The sequence below is a fragment of the Xiphias gladius genome, chromosome 23 (genome assembly GCF_016859285.1).
Source record: "Xiphias gladius isolate SHS-SW01 ecotype Sanya breed wild chromosome 23, ASM1685928v1, whole genome shotgun sequence".
Taxonomy (NCBI): Eukaryota; Metazoa; Chordata; class Actinopteri; order Istiophoriformes; family Xiphiidae; genus Xiphias; species Xiphias gladius.
In genome coordinates this window covers 19,034,594-19,056,807 of record NC_053422.1, presented here as the reverse complement: position 1 = coordinate 19,056,807, position 22,214 = coordinate 19,034,594, and the positions used below count along the sequence as shown (strand labels likewise).

Sequence of the window (22,214 nt, the reverse complement as noted above, 5' to 3'; positions counted from 1 at the left end):
ATATTTTTATCTTTTATATACAGAGTATTCTTCCTTTATTTGTACAAATTATGACTCATATGGGAAGAAATAAAGAAATTTATCTTCTCACTCTTCTCCCTCTGATTAATTGAAAGTCAGAGCTGGATCTGTCATTAATCCAGTGAAGTACAGCTTTTTGGTGCAAATTTCCATTTGTGACGCTTGGATAAATTACAGGTCCACGTCGAGCTAGAGCCACCAGCTCTGCGATGATCCATGTAATAGACCAATCAACGAAACAGGCATGTATTTGTGGTATCTGTCTCATATAGAGGAGGTGGAAATGCTTGGATACACAACGCCATGAACAAGGAATAAGTGACGGAGGTAAACACAGGGATCTGGGGTGAATAAAGGAGTGACTCACACTAAGCACCTCTTATCAGAGCTGGACGTAAGCATAATGACAGCTGTGACAGCTTAACACCCTCTTACCTACTCACATCACAAATGACAACCTGCAGGGTATTGACTGTGGCCACTAGCTGAGGGAAATGAGCAGTGTCTTGAGTGCAAGGTCCACTTCATACTGCAATCACAGCCGACATAGCTTAAATCATGTTATGAATTCAGAGGGGCAAATGTTCCACTTTCAGTTTCTGTGAATAATTATGGATAGGGGTGCCTGGATAAGGTCAGTAAACTGTCGGTTTCAGGTGAAAAACAGTCCAAATTCCTTTGTAATCTCTAAAACAGATCTATCTAATAAACTGTCAGAATAGATTTGTATAAGCAGTTAAAACCACAATAAAAGTTGTTAAAACTGGTAGAATAAATGTCAGCCAGTTTATGGCAATCTAAAGGCATTAAGTTTACAACAATCAGTGTTTTCTATGGTACCTTTACTTGAGGAACACATAGCGTTACAGAGTAAGTTGAGATGGAACAGAAAATTATTGACCTTTACAGTACAAAGACCAGATCTGAGGGCTTGTGATTATCACTGTCCTTGATAAGAGAAGCTGTGGTAACAATGGTATAAAAGAAAAACTAATGACCAAAGAGGAAGAACATCTTGGCCTACTTGTTCTCTCCTTACAAAACCAAACCTTTACAGTTTACAACAGTTTACAACTTCATGAAACAATAATCAGTAAACACATTCACGTACCGTGTAAAAAAACAAAAAACAAACAAAAAAAAAAAAAAAAAAAAAAAAATCAATTTATCTCTTAGGGAAAAAAAAAGACATTCACTATATTTTTTGCTATCATTGAAATAGAATGGAATAAGTCAAAACCAGGACCTTCAATACTGTTGATGAAATGTTTGGTATAAATGGATTGAAAGGTAAACAATGATCCCTGTATTAAAAAATAATAATAATTGAAAAAAAATTAACTACACAGATACTGTAGCTGTAACAGGCATGAAATAACCTGTGAAAACAATGGTTTTAGTGGCAGCCACTGAAACAAACTAATGAGAGCTGATGATAATGCTGTATGGTGGAACAGTAAACCCAAAGGCACACAGTTTGAATACTGGAGATAAAATGGCAGACTGGATGAAAAAAACTCATGTTACATGATATAAAATGTAGTTATGTGGTACAGGTACAGGTTTATAAAAAAGAACAACATCTCCTTCAAATAATCACTCCCTTTTGCAGTATTGGGGAAATAAACACAGTACAGTTAAAGTGATATTCAGGCTGACTAGTAGATTGGGTCAAAAAAAGAATATAGTAAATAATACATTTTGATTTCACCCCCTTTTTTAAAATCTGTAAATCATTCAGCCATGAATAGAAATTTTCCCTATGATTGGATACATGTGGAGTGCACAAATTTGTGTCACAGGGTGCTTGATCATATTTGAAATATTGAATATCTGCAGAAATCTCATCTATTTTTTTTTTTTAACTTCATTCTAAAAATACCAGCTACAGCCTTTAAAACACCCATACTGGTTGAACTCTGTAACGTGGTACTTTAGACTTCATCTCCACGGTCACCAAAGAGCTTCCCTCTCCACTCCTCTCCTCTACTCTCCTCTCCTCTCCTCTCCTGACACTGAAGATGCAAGAAGCATAGATGTGATCCTCAGCGTCCACACATCAGCAGATCAGATGGAGCCTGAGAAGAGCTTCAGTAACCGAGATGCAGTAGTGGCGTTTAGCCTGGTAGTTAGATCGAGTGCTGGAGCCATTTCATTGGTCACGGTGATAACATCTCCACATGGATGTTGGTTCAAGCAGGATTGGATTTAGCTAGCAGGCTATTCACTTTTGCACTTATAAATAAGATGTGTTGGGGGAGGTGAGGAGCGATCCTCATGACATTTTTCCTATCTGGATCTTCTTCCAGGCCTCTGAGGCGGTGAATATACAAGAGTCGATGATGCCTGCGACTGTGAACGTCCCTCCAACAATGGCACAGATCTACGGAAAACAAGTTATTTTGTCAATCTCAATGTTTACGAGCTTTGATGTTTTGTTCTCCGGTTATAAATGGCTCAACATCAGCAGGCTTTAATCACATTTAATCATAACAATACATTACACTGACGCGTCAGTATGCGCTGGAATCTAGCAGAGAGCTCTGCTGCTGCTTGACTCTCAATCTTTAGCCATGACTCATAATCACACTATAAGCACAGTCATCTCCTACCAGTGCCTTAAGTCAAGATAAACCTAAGCAAACAACAGACAAATAACGGTGTAGCTCATCAGCTACGCAGCCAATTTAGTCTTGACTGCATTATCAGTCAGCCGGAAACTTTCCTGATGAGGTGGTACAGGCTTAGTCAAAATTCCTCAACCGACAGCATCAGGTGGGGAGTGGAAGCAGATAAAAGTAATTCAGGAGTAAAAAGGAATCAACAAATAAAACAAACAAAATATAACCTTTCTATTAGCTTTAAAGGTGCTGGTAGACAGATTTTGAAAGCTTCGGACAGAGCCGGGATTGCTGTTTTTACCCCGGTTTCCGATCTTAATTTTACCATATTTTAACCATACAGCTTTCGTATTCTACTCTAACTCTCAGAAAGAAGGCAAATGAGCCTATTTCCAAAAACGCTGAAATATTTCTTTAAATTTATGACTTCAAAAGACCTTATGAGACGAATATAAAAAACCGAAACCTAAAATCATACAAGTAAATTTGAGAAGTGGGAAAGTACAGCAGTAGTCCCAATTTAGGTTTTGTGAGATACTGTGTGTCCATTCCAATTTCTTACTCAAAAAGAAGAGATAAGTTTTACATTAACTGATTTTTTTACTGTTATAGAAGCCACACAAGGAGCTGTAATTATAGTTGTTTTGGCTGACATGGTAGCTAAAAGTTGCCTTTTTACACACCCAGCAGACACTGAGCAACATATCCATTTACTTGAGGTAGTGTTTCTGGCCACCTGATGAAAACAAGTACAATCACTCTCCTTTTGGCTCAGTTTTTGGTTTTTACCATCTCCTAAGGAAAATATCTAGCTCTTTAGCTGCTAAATGTTTGCTAAGTTCACAAGCTAATCACTAACTTTGTTTTGGCAGGTAGTCTACAGTCAATGGGTTTGTCAGAGATGTTTTGTGGAAAACCGTCGCCTGCTGAAAACAGCATTGATGAGAGTGCTCAGAGTAAATCGAAACAGCTACGGTGTGGGCCGTACTAGTGAAACAATGGCCCGAAAGAGGCTAAAAATCGTCAGAGGAATGACGTGCAACTGCTTTCACATTTTACTTAAACATTTTTTTTACATTAATAGAACAAGACAAGTCTACAGCTAGTCTGCTAGCAGCCTTTTGAGGCTGTACTTAGGCACAGCAGTGCTTTGAACTAAATGCTAACTTCAGCATGCTAAAATGCTCACAAGGACAATGTTAAAAATGTTGAGGTTTAGCCATGTTTACCATCTTAGTCTTGCGTTAACATGCTAAAATTTGTTTTCCAGGTATTTGGAGTTATTAAGGGGAAAGTATTAGACAGTTTTTAAAAACATTTTTTGGATATCTACCAAATCTCATAGCAATCTAGCGATCAGTTGTTGAGATATTTCAGTCTGGACATAAGTGGTTGACCAACCAACTGACTGAAACTAACATCCCGGGAGACCCATGCCACTAGCAAGGGTAAAAATATAGTACTGATTCTGAACAGCTTTGAGGTAGTGTTTAAAACCTAAAATCATTGCTTTCACTGTTTTTAAGACCTTGAACGGCCTTGAATTTAAATAAATGAACATTAATAAAAGCCTTTTGCCACAGGTTTTGGTTTCTGGCAAATCCCAGGGCTGAATTGACTCACCGTTGTGATGAAGCGGTAGAAGGGCTGTCTTCTCTCTGTGTACTTGACTGTGATTGGACTGAGGTCGTATCTGAACCAGATGGCTGGGATGATCCTGCCTGTGTGGCTGTAAGCAACATATTCCTGTGTGGGACGGAAAAAGAGAGCGTGTTACAAATTTGAATGTGTTTCGGATCTGCGCCTGGCGAGAGAGCAATTTAATTAACACTGTGGCAGTTAATCCCATTATGTTTGGAAATCAATTCAGAGCGATCTGGAATTTCATTCTTATCTCTAGTGGTGGCAGTGGTGTTTATGAGTCATTACAGCAATGGCTATGGGTAAAGTAACTTAAAAACCATAAATGATTTATTACAAAAAACTGTTCATCAAAAAAATTTTGGCTTTATAAAACTCAGATGAAGTAAGCGGGAGGAGGCTACAATGTGTTGTGAGTTTCTGTTATGTCATGAGATGACAGGGCTACCAGTGAGTTTCCATAAATCACATTTCTGCTAAATCAATCCTATTTTTCCTACAATAAATTTGATAATAATAACTTTAGCATGGAAAAAAGTCCATGCACTTGTGCGTGCTTCCGTGTATGGACCTTTATTTATGCTCTATTTGTGCTCTGGCAATGACATTTTGGAATATTTTGCTCCGGCCCTCGTCCTCCACGCTTCACAGCCGACCTGCACTGTTATTACTTCAAACTCCAAACCCAGCTGTCAGTCAACACAGTTCTAGGAAGTGCATTTATGGTTTGTTGACATCTAGGGAGCTTTTCCAGTCACCAGGGGTGAGCTTTCACTTCCGGGTGAGCGCACAAGTTAACACGGCGATACATGCTCAGGCCATATGTTGGGATGGTCATGCTGCTTCCATGGCAAGTGCAAAAAAACATGACACAGTGGTGTGATCCAATGGGTCGGATGGAAAGGAAAAGAAATATAATAGCGAGGATACAGCACCTTGTTGGCCACCGTGTACTGGTAGGAGAACCTTTGTCTGCCCGATAGGTCTTCATACACTGTTGGAACAATCTTCAGTATGTAGTCATGTGAGGCCAGAGCTGCAAGGGAAACAACATTATTTCAATAATGAAATGCGTCTTCAGAGTCTAAAAATGGATGTAGTTTTGATCATGACGCAACTGGCTGGAGCCTTCCTATCTGAGATGCGGTGTCAGCTGTGTGAATCAAGTTTCCGCTCAGTTTGGATTCAATTGCCGTCCACTAGGTGTCTCATTTCATTGCATCATGCAAGCAGCCTTACATAAATGTCACACAGCGGGTATCATGAGTACATGTGCAGTGTGGGTACGTACGATTAGATGAGAGCCTGTCAGCCCCTCCTAACGCATTGAAGGCTCCTTGTACTTTTTGTACCTGTGTGACAAAAGAGGGAAAGGAGATCTGTGTTTAGTCTTGACACTGCAGATATTGTCAAATTTTCTAGGTGGTGTTTTGTGTGTGTCCTGACCTGAAGCTTTTCTCCAAAGGCCAGCTTGTGGATGGTGTGGGTCATGTCAGGGTTTTGGGGCTGTGCTGTAGCACTGTGTGTCGAAACATGGAAGTTTCCTGGTACCTGAAGAAAGAAAGACAGACACACACACACACACACAGGTAGGTGAGTTTGTGTCAGTAACAGCACTAGCACCTGCAACACATTTAGATAACTAATGACCAATTGTGAATACACACACTCATTGTTGGAAACTAAATGATCCTTGCCTCTGGAAGAACAATCTACCCAGTTTAAAATGTTTCACATATTTCCAATTATTCCACGAGCAAGCGTGTTAAATGTATAACTCCCGGGTTAATCATTTTAAATGCACTGGAAAGACTGACGCACGAAATGGTGGTTGGACAAACAGGGCTTCACAGGGTCCAGACTATAGTGTGATGTCAAATGTAACTGAATCCACAAGCTCTTCCATTTAATATAACTCAATTTAGACCGGAGGAAGAAGCAGGTCGGTCGCATTTGTCTCAGACAGGGGATCACCATCCATGTTTAACTCAAGTCCAACACAAATACACGACATATAGTACAAGAGCTTAGATCCCCCAAACCGCTTATCTGATCCATCATAATGTAATTACTGGACACAGAAAAAAAACAGACTTTTGCCATTTTCTAAAGGGGAACAGCCACATAAAACAAGCAATTCATGCAGTGTGTGGGGGTTGTTATTCTTCTCCACTTCACTATGTGATGAGCCCTTACTTTATTGATGGTGAACTCTCCCTCAAAGCGACAACCATCACCCTGGTTGAGAGGAATCTTCATCGAGTTGTCTATGTGACCGACCTCGTGGCGGCCCATCTCATCCTGGATGTCCAAACCCACCACTGAAAAAAACAAAGAGATATGGGAGAGAGTTAAAATATATAATGAACGAAAAAGAAAATTAGTTAATTAATCTATTAATAAGACAACTGAAATTACTCAACAATTTTGATGCATAAATAAGCATAAATAACAACATAGAACTGCAACTAATTACTTTTTCATTATTGATTAATCTATCCTTTATTTTAAATTCACAGATTAGTTTTAGTGATTAGTTAAGTCCCAAAAATGTCAAAAAACACTGAAAGAGCCCAGAGCCCAAAGGGACGTCCTCAGAATGTTTTTTTTATCCGATTAAAGTTCAGAATCCAAACATACTCAATTTACACTAACACACAGAAAAGTAGAAAATTCTCATATCTGGGAGGCAGAAACTAGATAATTTTTGATTATTTTCTTAATAAAATGATAAATTAATCATAAAATTGTTGCAAATCCCTTTTTTTGTTGTTGTTTGACTAATCAACTTATTGTTTCATCTCTCTACCAAAGATTTGCTGCTTTCCTCAATTTCGATCTTTATTTCGGTCTTTGAGTTCAATAAAATAAAAACAAAGCAAAAAATGAAATTCTGGGTTTACCCAAGTGCTCACACAGCCACAAAATTATGCATGAAAGTCAAAACATCAACATCAAAACAAGTTATCTGAAGACATCATTAGCTGCAGCTTTTTTTTTTTTTACATCCAATAAGCAAACAGGCACTTTTTATTAATAGAGAAAGAGAAGAATAAAGAGAGAAATTCTCGATATCACTGCAGAGTGTGGCCCTCAAAGTAAACGAACAAAGTCCAAACAGACCACCTCTCCTGCCTGTTGCCCTCTCCCTAGCTGTGTTTTTCCATCTAGACTTCACTGAGGCCCCCCCTCGCCCTCCCGCCCGCAAGCTGCCCTGCATTGGCACACTGGCAATGGCCTATTTTCAGAGGCTGCCTGTGCGGTGAATGTGTGTGTATATTGGCCGGCAGTGCAGAGAGGGACGTCTGCTGGATCTGTGCTAAAACCGCCACATGCCGTTTGTTTGACCTTTGACATTCAAGACAAATTTGACCCCCCGCCTGTCTGTCTTGATCTCAAAATACAGTGCACAAATGTAAATGAAGTCTGACAGTGTGAGTATGAGAGGCTAGTTGTTTTTCCTTTTTAAGACATTTAGAACTGGAAGTGTGTTCATGTAAAGTGGGTGGTGGGGGGAAATTGTTATAAGGGTATTACACGTGGTTCTGCTTTTCCATGAAGTCACAAATCAAGACCTGGCAACCTGTAAAGGTCAGTGGAGGGAGACAGTATTTAACTCTGGAACAGCAGAGCTGAGCAGGTCAGATAAATAGTAAAAAGAGATGGAAATGTCAACTTTTCCATGATGAAAATGATTTTCTCCCGAAATACATTTGTAATGGAGGACAACCTGTTTGGAGGCCCGGTAAATAAAATGATGTATAATATTAACTCGCAGGGGGAAGGGCTGAGGAACATTTGTGCTCATTACATGCAGCTGCCCTGTGGTTAAACCAACGTGTTTGAGCAGGCATTTAAGAGGGCCCCAAATTTCTGAACAAAAAAAGTTTAAATTCTGCAAATAAACAAAACCACCATACATACAATCATCAAGAGCTTTAATTGGAAACAGCAGGGGACGGACTTTGGTTAGGCATGCTGTGAGCGGGCTTGTCTAAACACAATGCTGGAATCTGGACTTAATTTTTCACACAAGCATTTATTGGCTTTGCCATTTTTGGATATCGCTTGAACTGAATGAATGTGCGTGTTTTCTGTGCTGCCCAAGCCTCACCAATGTGTGCGCATGGATGTGGTTTGTGTCAGTGTGCGATTTGTCATCAGGCATAGTTTCTGAGGGGAGTCATGAGGAGCAAATAACCAGTGACCGCTCTCAGTCCTGGCACGCTTCAACCGGCTTGCCCACTTCTCTGACACTGAAGTACAGTAGGAGAGCCAACCGAGGGAAAAATATGTCAAACTCAGATCACGGCTGTGTGGCAGAATGAGATCAGACAGAGGCGACGCAGATCATAGGTTTGGATCAAGTCTAGTGTTGTCTGGGACCGTGCCACAACACAGCAGGTTAAAACTATTATGTAGCTTTGAGTTTACTAATTATGATACATTCTGATAAGTGGAAACACAAACTGTAAAAAGGAGGCCACAAACAGTGTGAAAAAGATAACATATAAAGAGGAAGTGTAATGCAGAGAAACAGAGTTGTATATATGTATATATATATATATGTATATACTCACAATCACAGTGTAAGTTTGGCAAACTGATGTTTAAACTCACATCTATCTTCCCACCACTGTCTTTATCAGGATCATCAACATAGAGTTCATTTACGCTGTAATGGGCAGAAAAAAGAGAAAAAAAAAATGGTTAGATAGCGGAAACAAAACTTTTAATGAGAAGGGAAAAAAGTAAATTTGAGTGAGAAAAAAGACTATTTTCTCCCCCGACAACATGTCCTTCGCACACTACTTTAACAGTCGAGGATTCATCTTCTGCCAAATTGCGAGGAAAGAGCATCTGTGTATATCTGTCAGTGTAATTTCCATGCTGTCACACCCTCCCCAAGTCATCCCTTATTACACATCACGAAGAGGCTGACGCATGCACAAAGCCAATTTCCTGTGAGAAAAATTGACCCCATTCATTGGTTACAACACAGGCCAAGCGGCATACATCATAATGAGGGCAACGACATTCATGATTAAGTTCCTGTCTTGTATGTTTCACATGAAAGCTCCTGTTCTTGTGTGGCAACAGAGGGACTGTCTTGTGACTAGCGCGTTTCAGCGACATTATTACGAGATACATGTGATATAACAAGATACATGGCTGTTGGGGGATTTGATGGTGTGATACCTACATTTCAGTGGCTATGAATCCCGTCAGCTCAGACAGGAACAGGAAGAGTATGAAGACGCAGCAGAGAATGGAAACTGTGGGCAAGGATGAAGAAAGTTAGAATGAACACCTTGTTTAAACTTCAGTCACTGCTGAGCTTATGTATGGCACTTCTTTCACATTAATCTCAAATTACACCCGCATTTCAAGGAATGATGTAAACCAAATGAACCGGGCTCCTCCAGCCTTTAGGAATGGCTGACCTAAGCTATTGACATTAATGGAATCACAGCAGCCATAAAAAATTTCCCTAAATAGCTGTTATACTGGCGGTGTTAAGCCTGCCATTACGCAGGTTTTTAAAGGCCCTCCTACACTAATTACACATTAAGCACAGGCACAACAGGCAGCCATTACAGCATATCTGCTTTGAGAGAGGTGAGCTCATGCTATGTAAGTCCTCTTTTTGGGTTTCCTTTGACTACATCCCACACAATCACACAGGCCAAAAATGGCACCAACAGAGAGGCTTTACGGTGATGGATTTAACAAAAAGATAGACAGTAACCAGATTAGGAATAAAAACCTTAAATGTTAAGTATTTTTGTTTCAGTCTGAGTCGAAATAAAGTTTGAGCTTAAAAGGAGAAGCAGCCAGGTTGTCTGTTTCATTTCATGTGTCAAACTAATCAGCCCATGGGTCATATAAAACAGTCATGTGTTTACTAAGATAAATATACTGTTTCGTAGGATCACATGACCTTGTGGTTGGCAGGGCGTCACAGTCAAACCCACGGTCGGCAGAGCCTTTACGTAAGGTAATGTTTTAGCAACAAACAGTTTGTGTGTGTGTGTGTGTGTGTGTGTGTGTGTGTGTGTGTGTGTGTATGTGTGTGTGTGTGTGTGGGGGGGGGTACAGTAATTCTTCCTGGGCCTTTCAAGGGTACAGTACTGGATGGGGATTACTAAAGATGGGAGTAATGGGCTGCTAATGATTTAAACTTCAATACTTCTGCAATGGAAATACTGACCAGGCAAATGATTAACAAAGACCTCTCACAAGTGTTTTTTTTTTTTTTATTATTTAAACTCAAGCTCATTCCTCCCAGTGCTCACACACGAAATGTACTAGGCTCAAAAACTGCATCATTCTAACAGAAAAGAAGCTTTTTTTCCACAGAACTGTACCCACAGAGCCTCGGTTACAATAAAGCCATGAATCAGTCGGTGACATCCGAAATTAGCACTGCATTTCCTAATCAGATGTTCCATTCATTTTTGTTCTGACCAAAGCTCAGTTCCACCATAGACAAATGAGAATTTTCTGTCAGCACAGGCAGGGACAAACAAATTTTAAAACTATTACAAATCAGTCAAACAACAGATTGATACATTGTGTCCAAAGCAAAGAAAACCACTGTGGCAAAAACAGACGTACTGTTCAAAGTAAATACCATAAAAACTGAACCCAAAGGAATGTGGCCCTAAAACAGAATAACAAAAGCAGATGGGGTCAAATATTTGGCCTTTTGTGAAAAGGGGGGAGTCCGTTTCTGGTTGTCTCTGAACCACGCAAACCAAAATGTTAGTTGAGCTGCTGTGGGTGAAGCTATAACAGTTGTTTAATATCCAAATCAACCAAATGCCCTCACCCCTAGACGGAGGATGGAGACAGGAAGGGAGTCAGCTGCGTACAGGAAGAACTTCCATCCATTTCCTCATGGGTGGAAACTGTGTGTATATCTTTAGCAAATTCATTCTCTTCCTTGTCATCCAGGAAGTTGTTTATAATCTGTTTAAAACTGTTCACTATTCAGCGAGAGCGTTGTTTATCCATACTGTCATCAGTTCGGGGTTGAAATTTTGGTCTACTGAGGATGACTGAGGAGCCAAAAAAGTTTTATCAGGTCTTTTGTATTCTATTAAGGTGTGAATAATCAATACAATCCCTGCTTACACAATGACTTGTTAATGACAAGCAGGAAACACATGACCTGACAAGAAAACCATTCAGATTTCCACTGATGACTTCTCAGGAGCCTGTGGCAATGAAAGAGCATGATGATTAACATTCTTACTATACTAGTTGTGCTAAAACAGGTTCTGCCCAGCGCTGACTAACTTTGTTAGGATGTACCTCTGCCCTGGGGCAGGTATGTACTCGAATTACAGCTGTCATCTCCTCCCTTTCCTAAACTGTACCTTGAAACATCCACCTCACTGAGTAGTGACTGGTACCTTTCTGTTTACATTCTAATGAAAAGCATGCATGTAAAACTCAATAGGTATGTTAAATAGTACCACTTAAGCACTGCTAGCAATTACAAAGTAATTTGTTATTGCCATTTAAGAGCCATAGGGCTTTGGAGAGAGTAGAAATAGCAAAACGTGACATAAAATATTACTATTTGTTGAAATGGATACAACAAAGGTTTGCAGATTATGATGAAAGTTTGTTTTGTGTTACTTTTGTTTTGGTTGTTGTCGTTTCACTTTGAAAAAAAAAAAAAAAAAAAACATTCACAATATTGAAACAATAAAAGCCAATGCTGTCAGTCTAAATTAGCTGGTGAAATTGCTGAAAAAATGAATTATGAATAGGTTAACAGAAACATTTAAAAGAGTGGTTTGACATCTTTTGTACACACCTGCTTTCTTTCGTGCCCACAGTTGGATGAGAGGATTGATACCGAAAAACTGAATTATAAAAATAACAAGCTTTGGTTTTCATATGAAACAAGAGGCCAGTAGCTAGTTTGCTAAGCTTAGCACAAAGATTGGAAACAGCTAGCCTGGCTCTGTCCAAACAAAATCCGACCAGCAGCACCTCTAATGCCGCTAATGCAGGACATCTTGTTTGTTCAATCTGTACAAAAGCTGAATAGTAAAAAAACTACAATTAAATGTGTCAGTTTTACATTTAGGTTTTCGTGGAATTTGTTAACTTTGGACAGACTCATTCTTCATTCTAGCGGTGACCCTTTTTTCAGTCTATGTGTTAAGCTAAGCTTACAGTCTCCTGGCAGTAGTTTCATATTTTATGTCCAGACATGAGAGTAGTATCAACCTTTTCAGCTAGCTTTCCGAAAGAAAGCAAATATTTAGAAAAAGAAAGCATATTTTAAGTTGGTGAAAGAGGTGTAATTGTTGCATATTAAATGCTAAATGCTCAACACTGACAGATTCCAAATATATATGTGGAAAACAGGACAATTTAAAATTGATTAATTAACATATCAAATTAAAAAACAACCAAAAGTAGACCCTCATCTTTTTGGCCTGTTAAGTGTGAAGAACTACTCACTGAAGGCTCCTGTGTATGTGGGCTGGGTGAGATCTTTTGGCACTTTCCTGTAGATATCGAATCTGAGGAGAGAAAGGAAGAAAAAGAAAAAGAAAAAAAAAAGGAAAGGAGGGGTGAGAAAAAAAACAGCAAATGTAAACACTACGTGCTGAGAAAAGAAGCACATTCTGTACCCGTCATGCTGTGCGATATTACAGAAGATTGGTGGAATGTTAGCTGTGGACCACCGCCATTACACATAACAGGTCCAGACAGCCAGCCACAACACAAACACACACACACTCGCGTACGCGCACACACTTTTTACAGGGTTACACCTCTTCCTTTGAATGGTGTGCTCTGTAATTCTGACCTGACCCCAACAAAAGGTCTCTCGCACTCTACTTATACACAGGAAAACCCAAAGCCAACATAAATACACACACAGACACACCAATAAAAAGAGAAACAGGCGGAATATAAACACAACTGTAGTAAAAACTTCCAATTTTCATATTATATGGTTTGGTCTCCTTGGCAGTAAGTGGAACTTACGGTACAATTGCAGACAGTAACACCAGCAGTGAAGGATTCAGTCTGAAAGCATCAAACTGAATCTTCAACTTAACATTTTCGCATCAACTTGGATATTTTAAAAAACAAAAAAAAGAAACGGATCGTGATTAAATCAGTGAATCAGAAGCAGAGGAGGATCATTACCACCTGACACAACCAACTCTCCTCTTGTGAAATACTGTTGTTGCTTATTTGGGGAGCTGAGAAAGGGGAAAAACTACTCAACACCAAAACTATTTAGGTTCATGAGTTCTTGCGCATGTCCTTTTTGGGCAGTGAAACATTTTCGAACCCAAACTCCATCTGCTGACTGCGCAAACCCCACCCACTTTCTTTTCACATCTCCCCTCACTCACTCACTCTCTCTCTCTCCTTCCTCATCGCCTTCCAAAAACACTCATCTCTTCACATTTCTTCCACCGAGAACTGCCAGAGAAATAATCATAGCTGATGCATGCAGGGTGGGGCGGCGGGGTGGGGGAGGAAATAGGAGGGAGGGCTTCCTGTCCAGCTCCAACCCTGCTGCTTCTCTTGTTTTTGCCACAGTTCCTGCTCGCTCCTTGGTTTTTATCTATTGCATAAGGACCCCTGGATCCTAAACACCTCAGCCAGCTATCCTTTCATCTCTTTCTCTCTCTCTCTGATCCACATCCACCTATAACTTCCTGTACTCATGTCCCATTAGTATTGGATCACGGTGTGCTAATAGCCGGCCTGGCAGGATATATGGGGCAGAGAGCATAAGGAGTGGGGTCAGGTGGGGAGCTCAGGCCCGGGGTCGCCTGTATCAGAATCAGAATAACTTCTACAGTAACACACTTCCTGAATATTAAGCTTTAATGAACAGAGGCACAGTGTCCTTCCTCACATCCTCTCCACCCAGCCACGGTGCCGACCTCCTGAGAGAACCGGACAGGTGGAGCAAAGTGATGTACACCTCTGTCATGTGAAAACCTTGAAACTCTATTTTTGTTCATTTCCATCTGTCTGATGTCAGCTCCAGGATTACACCCTCCCCATGTGGGTTCCCCTGTGAAGAAAATACACGACCTGTGTTGTTTAGGAAACTCTGTCAACTCCCTTTGTTTACACTCCAAACCACATTTGTGGTCAAAGTGGTTAGGATAGAAAAAAAAAAGTTATTTGTTGAAACGTCGCCTTGCCACACCATGAGTTATGACAAATTTACATGGTGGGAATTATATCAAAATCACATGATATAGCGGCATACCTGCCCAGCAGTCTAAAAACAAAAATAACAAAAAAAAATTTTAAAAAAACATGTAACCACATAATTGGCTTTTTAAAGTCTGGGGAGGGATCACATGCAAACACACACTCCCTCTCCTGTCACAAACTGATTATTCTGCTTTGACATGATGGAGACTAACTGAGCTGTTGTACTACATTCAAACACAAAGGCAGGGGATCTTCTTAACCTGCTGGCAGAGTCCACTATCACACCAACGCTGTGTTGCAGTTTAAACCTCACAATTTTCATAATGTCAGACGAATAAATACATAAAGTCATTGTGGTGGTTTAATTTATGTTTGAGCTGAAATGTATTGATAGATAAGTTCCTCATGTTGTGCACGACCTCATCTTCGTCGCTTAAATTGAAAGGCGATAATGTTGACATCTGTTATGTTGTATTGCAAACATATGTTGGATTACCTGTAATATTTCTAAGCATACATCGTTATTTGCTTATTTTATAGTAACATTTAAACTACAGTATAGCATGTTATACGTTTATCTAAAAATATTTTAATTATTAGATATTTACATAGTTTCCTCCCATACATATGGCTCAGTTGGTTCAGAAGCTATATGTATGGGAGGAAGCAGTATGTGTGCAGATGGTCATAAATCTCAAAGTAAAATAATCAAATATGGATCCACAGGGATCCATTTTAGGGCCACTCCTCTTAAATCTGGATATAAATGATTTTGTGAATGCCTCTAGTATTCTACATAAAGTATTATTCACTGATGATACAAATTTATTCTTATCACACAAAAATTTATATGATCTGCAAAATAATCTAAATGAGGACAAACGTCATTGTTTTTCATTCCAGTAGAAATGGAAATAATGTTGAACATGTCTGTATTGAAATAAACAGTCAGGTTACTGAGAGAGTGATGTCAACCAAATTCCTGGGGGCCCATATTGATTCATTTTTAAATTTAAGGGCCATATCGATGAAATGACTAAAAATGTCCAAATATATTGGTTTATTTTTTATGTTGAGTCATTTTCTACCACTTGCAGCACTTTTAAACTTACACAAGCCCTTATTTGAATCTTATATAAACTACTGTAATGTTATATGGTGCAATACGATCCCTAGTTATCTTGAGAAACTACAGATTTTACAGAAGAAAGTCAAACGTGCCATACCATGGGTCAAAGTAAATGCCCCCACTGACCCTCTTTTCCACTGCCACAGTTTTCTGAAGTCTACTTAATGTAATATTTTCTACATTCCTTGTGTAATGTTGTATATATACTCACTGACAGACTTTGTGACTTTATTCCAACTTACCTTCCCTCGTTGCTCTATTGTGCTGTTGCCTATTGGATCAATGTTTGAACTGATGGGATAGATATTTTGGGACCATTTAGTTGTACTTTTTTGGGTTTTACATTAGCTTTAGGTATTTTGTCGTTGCAAATGTATTTGTACATGCAGTATCTGGGCCCCTATTCACAAATTTCTGTAAGCTTCTGCAGCTTATCGTGGTTTCCCATTTTCATCCATTCTTATTAGGTTTTGTATGATTTTCTGCTCATACTTTATTCTGTTCTGTGCAAAATTTAAAATAAAAAAAAGAACTTTCTTGTACATTTATAACAGTACACTTCAGTCCTATTGAAACAATGAATAATCCAATTATTAGTGCAATAAAGATAATTTATATTGCTCCAGTTGAAAATATATTTCTAATATATGAACACATACATATGCATCCATATTGTTGGTTAAATTTAAGTGAAATCTGTTCAGCAATATGGTAAGGCAGCATTTAAAATATATCATGATGTTTCATTTAAAATGCATTAATTAAAATATACTTTAATAAAACAGTCGCTATGGAAATAAAGAAAACCTCTGTTTTGTGAAGACATTCACTGAAGTGTATTTTTTTTAAAGCGTTGTAATACATAACTTAAAATGTACCGGTTTTTATTTTTAATTTACATTATATTTTAAAGCATACTTTGTCAAAAATGCATAGCAGTATATTTACTTAAATAAGTACTATTTATCTTTAGGTTGGATGAGAACTTGGTTTCACTCAATTTCCTCTGCTGAGAACGCTTTGTATTCATGAATATTAATGTTGACTCTCAAGAGTTCACCTCTTGGTCTAACGCGGACATCTGTAATTTCCTGAATTACAGTCAACACATCTCCCTCTGTCACTTCCCACCATTCAGTCTTCTGTAAAAGGGCTCAGATGTTTTGTTATTAGTGAGGACATGGTGTACCAGCATCTCTCTGTTGACACCATGAAGTGAAAGCAACAGGTCGCTTTTCACGGAATGGGCCTCATTAGATGAACCATATGTCACAAATGAGTCATAGTTAGTCAGTGGTTAATCTATTTCATGTATTGCTCCACATTAATGGATAGATTTTAGATTCATCTTCTCGTATGTGATCACCTCACATCACACGCTATAGGCAACATGTGCCTTTCTGGTAAGTAGGTTTCTGTTGAAGTCATCTGCATGAAGTGTACGTCAAGTATCAAACAGTCACCCATCACGGTCAAGATTAAGACACCTATCGACAAAACACTGTTGGCGTCCTTACTGAAGCACTAAGTCACCGTGATCTAATCACCACAGGAGCAAACACTACATCATCAACTTGACCCAAACCAAACGCATGTGTGTCAATAAAAAATAATCTGAAGGTCATGTTTTCAATTACACAATGACATCTTTTTCACTACCCAAAAAACTAATGGAAACTATCAAATAATCTAGATCAGTGCACAACAAAAATCATAGAGTTGGGGCATTTAAAGAGGGGCGCAAAGAAAACAGTTTCTGAACTCATGATTTCTTGCTTGAAAAAGTACTAAAATTATCAATTGATTATCAAAATAGCTGACGATTATTTATCAGTTGATCAACTAATCGCTCAATTGATAAATTGTTTCAGCTCGAAATGCAATTTCAATTCGGATTCAACAAAATAGTCATAATGATACATTTTTGATATTAAAAGCAGAAAGATCAGCTTCCAACAATCTTTTGTGCCTTGGAGACATAGTAAATGCCATCCCAAAAACTAAACAAATTTTAAATAATAATAATTTTTTTTAAAATGTATGGCTTTGCCCACAAACAAAACTATTTCGAAAAGGTACAAGAAACGCCATTTAAATCATAAAAATAGTCTACGTTTTGTGTTGTTGATTTGACACACATCATCTACAAATCCCAGGAAAAGATCAAAACCAACAATGAATTGATCCTACAAACAAGTTGACTACAACACGTTACTACAACACGTATCCAAAAGCCTGAAATACTGCTTCGTCCTGCTGCCTCAAATACTTGCTTGAATGCCAAGTATGTATGAATTTGCAGCTGAAAATAGACCTCAACAAATCCATTATTCAAATCATTTTGGAGTGTAGTCTGCAAACAACTACAATGCTTGGAATTTACATGTTCAGATTTATATCTTCAGAAAGAACCAACGAGCTTGGGGCTGAGAGTAACTGACAGGATAGGAAAGTCTGAAAGTAACGAGAGACGGACTGGCACGTCCCTTATTTTGGTCTTTTCATGAGATTGCTGATAATAAGAAAAATATACAACAGCAGCCACCTTATCCTTTAACATTTCCCTAAACTTATTTCTGATTTGTTAAAAAATAAATAAATAAATAAATATTCAGTCCAATATTGCACAGCATTCTGGGAATACATGCTACTCTAGCGTATGGCGTAATCTACGGTAATCTATATGGCTACACAGTGTCATAATGTTGACTAACCCCCAGTGTTTCTGTATACTCGTCAATCGAGCTGTTTCCAGCTGTCTCAACACAAGTTTTGTATGATCAGCGCGTCACGTTGGTGAAGCATCTGAACACTTGATAACCCCATTACACATTCACTCTGACACAACCCTCAAACACAGATCATCTACTGTAGCAGTGCAAACAAGAGATACCAGACCAGAATATCGTAAAAATCACAAACCACTTAATGATACCAAGGACTTTTCCTGATGAAAATTTTTCATTTACACATTTTCCCTTCCGATTCAGTTCTTGCCTTCCTCTTAACTATGTTTAGGAGATATCAACTTTGTGGGGCTGAAACGATTAGCCTATTAATCAACTAGTCAATTGACAGAAAAAAAAAAAAAGAAAAATCACCAATTATTTCAACTTCGTTATTAACCCAAAGGATATTTGGAATTTAGACACTAGCAGTCACAATAAATAGTCAAGGATATAAAGGTAATAGAAAATGAAATAAAACATGAAAATTATGAATATAAAGTAAAAGCAAAATATTAAATATATATATATATACAGCTCTGGAAAAAATTAAGAGACCACAGCAAATTTTTCTGAAATCTGGTCGTGTAAAAGCCCTTCATCAATGAGAAGCAAAGAAGAGCCAGGCTGAGGTTTGCAAAAGACCATACGGATTGGACCATAGAGGACGGGAGTAAGGTCATCTTCTCTGATGAGTCCAGTTTTCAGGTTTGCAGAGACCTGGAGAGGTCTACAAGCCACAGTGTCTGGCACCCACTGTGAAATGTGGTGGAGGCTCAGTAATGATCTGTGGCTGCTTCAGCAAGGCTGGAATCGGGCAGATGCTTCTTTGCGAAGGACGCATGAATCAAGCCAAGTACAAGGTTATCCTGGAAGAAAACTTGCGTCCTTCTGCTCTGACAATGTTCTCCAACTCTGAGGATTGGTTTTTCCAGCAGGACAATGCTCCATGCCACACAGCTAGGTCAATCAAGGTGTGGATGAAGGACCACCAGATCAAGACCCTGTCATGGCCAGCCCAATCTCCAGACCTGAACCCCATTGAAAACCTCTGGAATGTGATCAAGAGGAAGATGGATGGTCACAAGCCATCAAACAAAGCTGAGCTGCTAGAATATTTGCGCCAGGAGTGGTATAAAGACACCCAACAGCAATATGAAAGACTGGTGGAGAGCATGCCAAGACGCATGAAAGTTGTGATTGAAAATCAGGGTTATCCCACCAAATATTGATTTCTGAACTCTTCCTTAGTTAAAACATTAGTATTGTGTTGTTTAAATATGAATATGAACTTGTTTTCTTTGCATCACTTGAGGTCTGAAAACACTGCATCTTTTTTTGTTATTCTGACCATTTGTCATTTTCTGCAAATAAATGCTCTAAAGGACAATATTTTTACTTGGAATTTTGGGAGAAATGTTGTCAGTAGTTTATAGACTAAAACAAAAATGTGCATTTACTCAAGCACATACCTATAAATAGTAAAATCAGAGAAACTGATAATTTTGCAGTGGTCTCTTAACTTTTTCCAGAGCTGTATATGCACCTATAAGAAATAAAAATTTTGCGTAAAAAATAGTAGAAAAATACCAAACATTCTCTTGTTCGAGTTTCGCAAATGAGAGGATTTGCTTTTTTTTTTTTTTTGTCATATCATTGAAAACTGAATATCTTTGGGTTTTGGACTTTTGGTAAAACAAAACAACATTTTACCACTAATTTAAATAATTGTTACTTGTAACACTACTACTTCATTCATATATATATATATATATATATATATATATATATATATATATATATATATATATATTTATTTTATTTTTTTTTTTAAACTTTGTTGAAGTTAATTCTGTGCACTCTCATGTAAGGACTGAGTATTCATGAGTATTCAGAGTGTAACATTTTTGACAGCCTACCAGTCAGTATCTGTCACTGCCCAATAGAATGAAGTGACCACTATGCAAACATCCTGTTCTTTATTTTGATTAGGGTGTGCTCTATTGACAGTTTCAACAGCCTTTCACAGTAGGTGCGACTATTTGCTCTGCGCCCAAGTATCATCAGATGAGTTGAATGGCTCTGCAGTGCCTGTAGTTGTGTGTATTTCTGACTGCTCACTGTCTGTTTGTTTTTTTTTTTTTTTTTTACTGCTTATTGGTGGCTGATGATTCTGCATGCTTTGACCCATTTGTGTGTATTGAGAAGATTATCGAATTGTAAATAAGACTGAACCAGACCGTCACTTTTGCTTAATACACCATTCAGCCATGTTGTTACCATGCCCCGAGGTTACTGATATCAGTTTAACGTCTTGCAACTATTAGGAAAGGGTGAGGAAATCTGCACATGCGCAGGCAGGAACTCAGACAACTCACTGAGCGCACCTGAGCATCACTCCACCGACTCAACAAAAACTCTACGCCCCCCTGCGACAATGTGGCCATTTCGGGCCCACGCCGACCCCCGAAACGTCCCTGCTACGGCTCGGACCCCGTCATTAGTGAGGCTATGCTCTGCCAACCGTTCATTCGTCCGGAGCTCCCCGACCGCAGAACCCCGCCGCCGTCCCTTCCTATCTGAACCCCAAAGAACGGAAGAACCCCGTACTCACCTCCTAACATCGAAAGGCATGATGTTTACACGTTTGACAAGGGCGGTGTGACGGGGGGGGCGGGGGTTTCGGCAGACAAAGCTACAAACACCGGGCAACCGTACAGCTCTCCTCAATCAGTCTTCAATGCTACCGGTTGTTCATCGGTACCGGGCTGACGTCAGCTTAGGACGCTTTGCAAAAGCCGATTGGCTGAGAGCTACTTCCTGTCCACTCTGATTCTTCTTCCTCCGAGAATTGTTCGTCGTTTTTATGACTTTTTGTACTTATGCGAGGAAGATGATTAGCTTTCAGAAATAATATCATTTAAATATTATATCATATTATTTAAGAAAATAATTATAGAAGCAAGTCATAGATTTGTATTTCAATAATTTTTTTTATCGTTTTATTGACTACAAATGATACTTTGTGTATCTGTAGCTATGTTTTTAATTTTTTTTTTTTACAAAAACGGTTATGAATGTTTTGTAACAATACTGAGCAATATTATGTTTTTTGTTTTGTTTCAAGACATTAACTTGTAAAGAACCATGTACAAAAAGCATACTTGAATTCCCCTATGTAGCATTTATAAGCAGTATATAAACATTTAACAAGTGGTTTATAACACACTATAATGTGTAGGTATGAACAGGACTATTGATGAATTTAATGGAGTATATTGTCTGTCAACAATTATATCTTGTACTATAAAGACTTATTTTATAGTATCACAACTGTGTTTTAATGATAGTGTCATTAATTTTATGTTTATACAGCAGCCTCCACTTATGGGTGCCCACAGGTGGAGTTATGGGTATTTACAAATACATTAATAAACACTCATATCTAGTAACAAATATATCGTAGTCTGTTATAACCCATTTATCAAGTGTTTACGTACTGCTTATTAATGCTACAAAGGGGGACTTAAAGTAAAGCATTACCAGTGACCATACAAAGGGAACAGAGCCAGATTTAATTAAGTTACTTTCATCTGCAGTCCCTGGACAACTAATACATTATACAGCTAACAGCTAACCCTGGTTCACCTTTTTCCCCTGGCCAGAGGTTAAGAAGGCATCCTAAAAACAGTATAAATGACATAATAATAATATAATATGCATAAAATAGCAGCCTAAAGTACACATTCTACAATAACTAATGTCACAGTATAACCTATGGTAACTAAACTAGACATTAAATTGCTTTTCTGTGATTATGGGCTCATTGTGTGCCCACTTTTTAGTACTTTTACTAAC

The 22,214-nt window shown here is 38.6% G+C and overlaps 1 protein-coding gene across 1 annotated transcript; it reads right to left on the bottom strand.

Moving 5' to 3' along the window:
• Positions 1–1,090: 1,090 nt before the first annotated feature.
• Positions 1,091–21,171, bottom strand: ergic1 (endoplasmic reticulum-golgi intermediate compartment 1). The gene is made up of 10 exons (XM_040120801.1): positions 20,971–21,171; positions 12,768–12,829; positions 9,487–9,559; positions 8,864–8,958; positions 6,480–6,604; positions 5,730–5,834; positions 5,575–5,635; positions 5,219–5,319; positions 4,266–4,388; positions 1,091–2,404 (listed from the first exon to the last, which is right to left on the bottom strand). The coding sequence occupies exons 1-10, from the start codon at positions 20,988–20,990 to the stop codon at positions 2,297–2,299; spliced, it is 873 nt and encodes a 290-aa protein (XP_039976735.1). The 5' UTR covers positions 20,991–21,171; the 3' UTR covers positions 1,091–2,296.
• Positions 21,172–22,214: the final 1,043 nt, after the last annotated feature.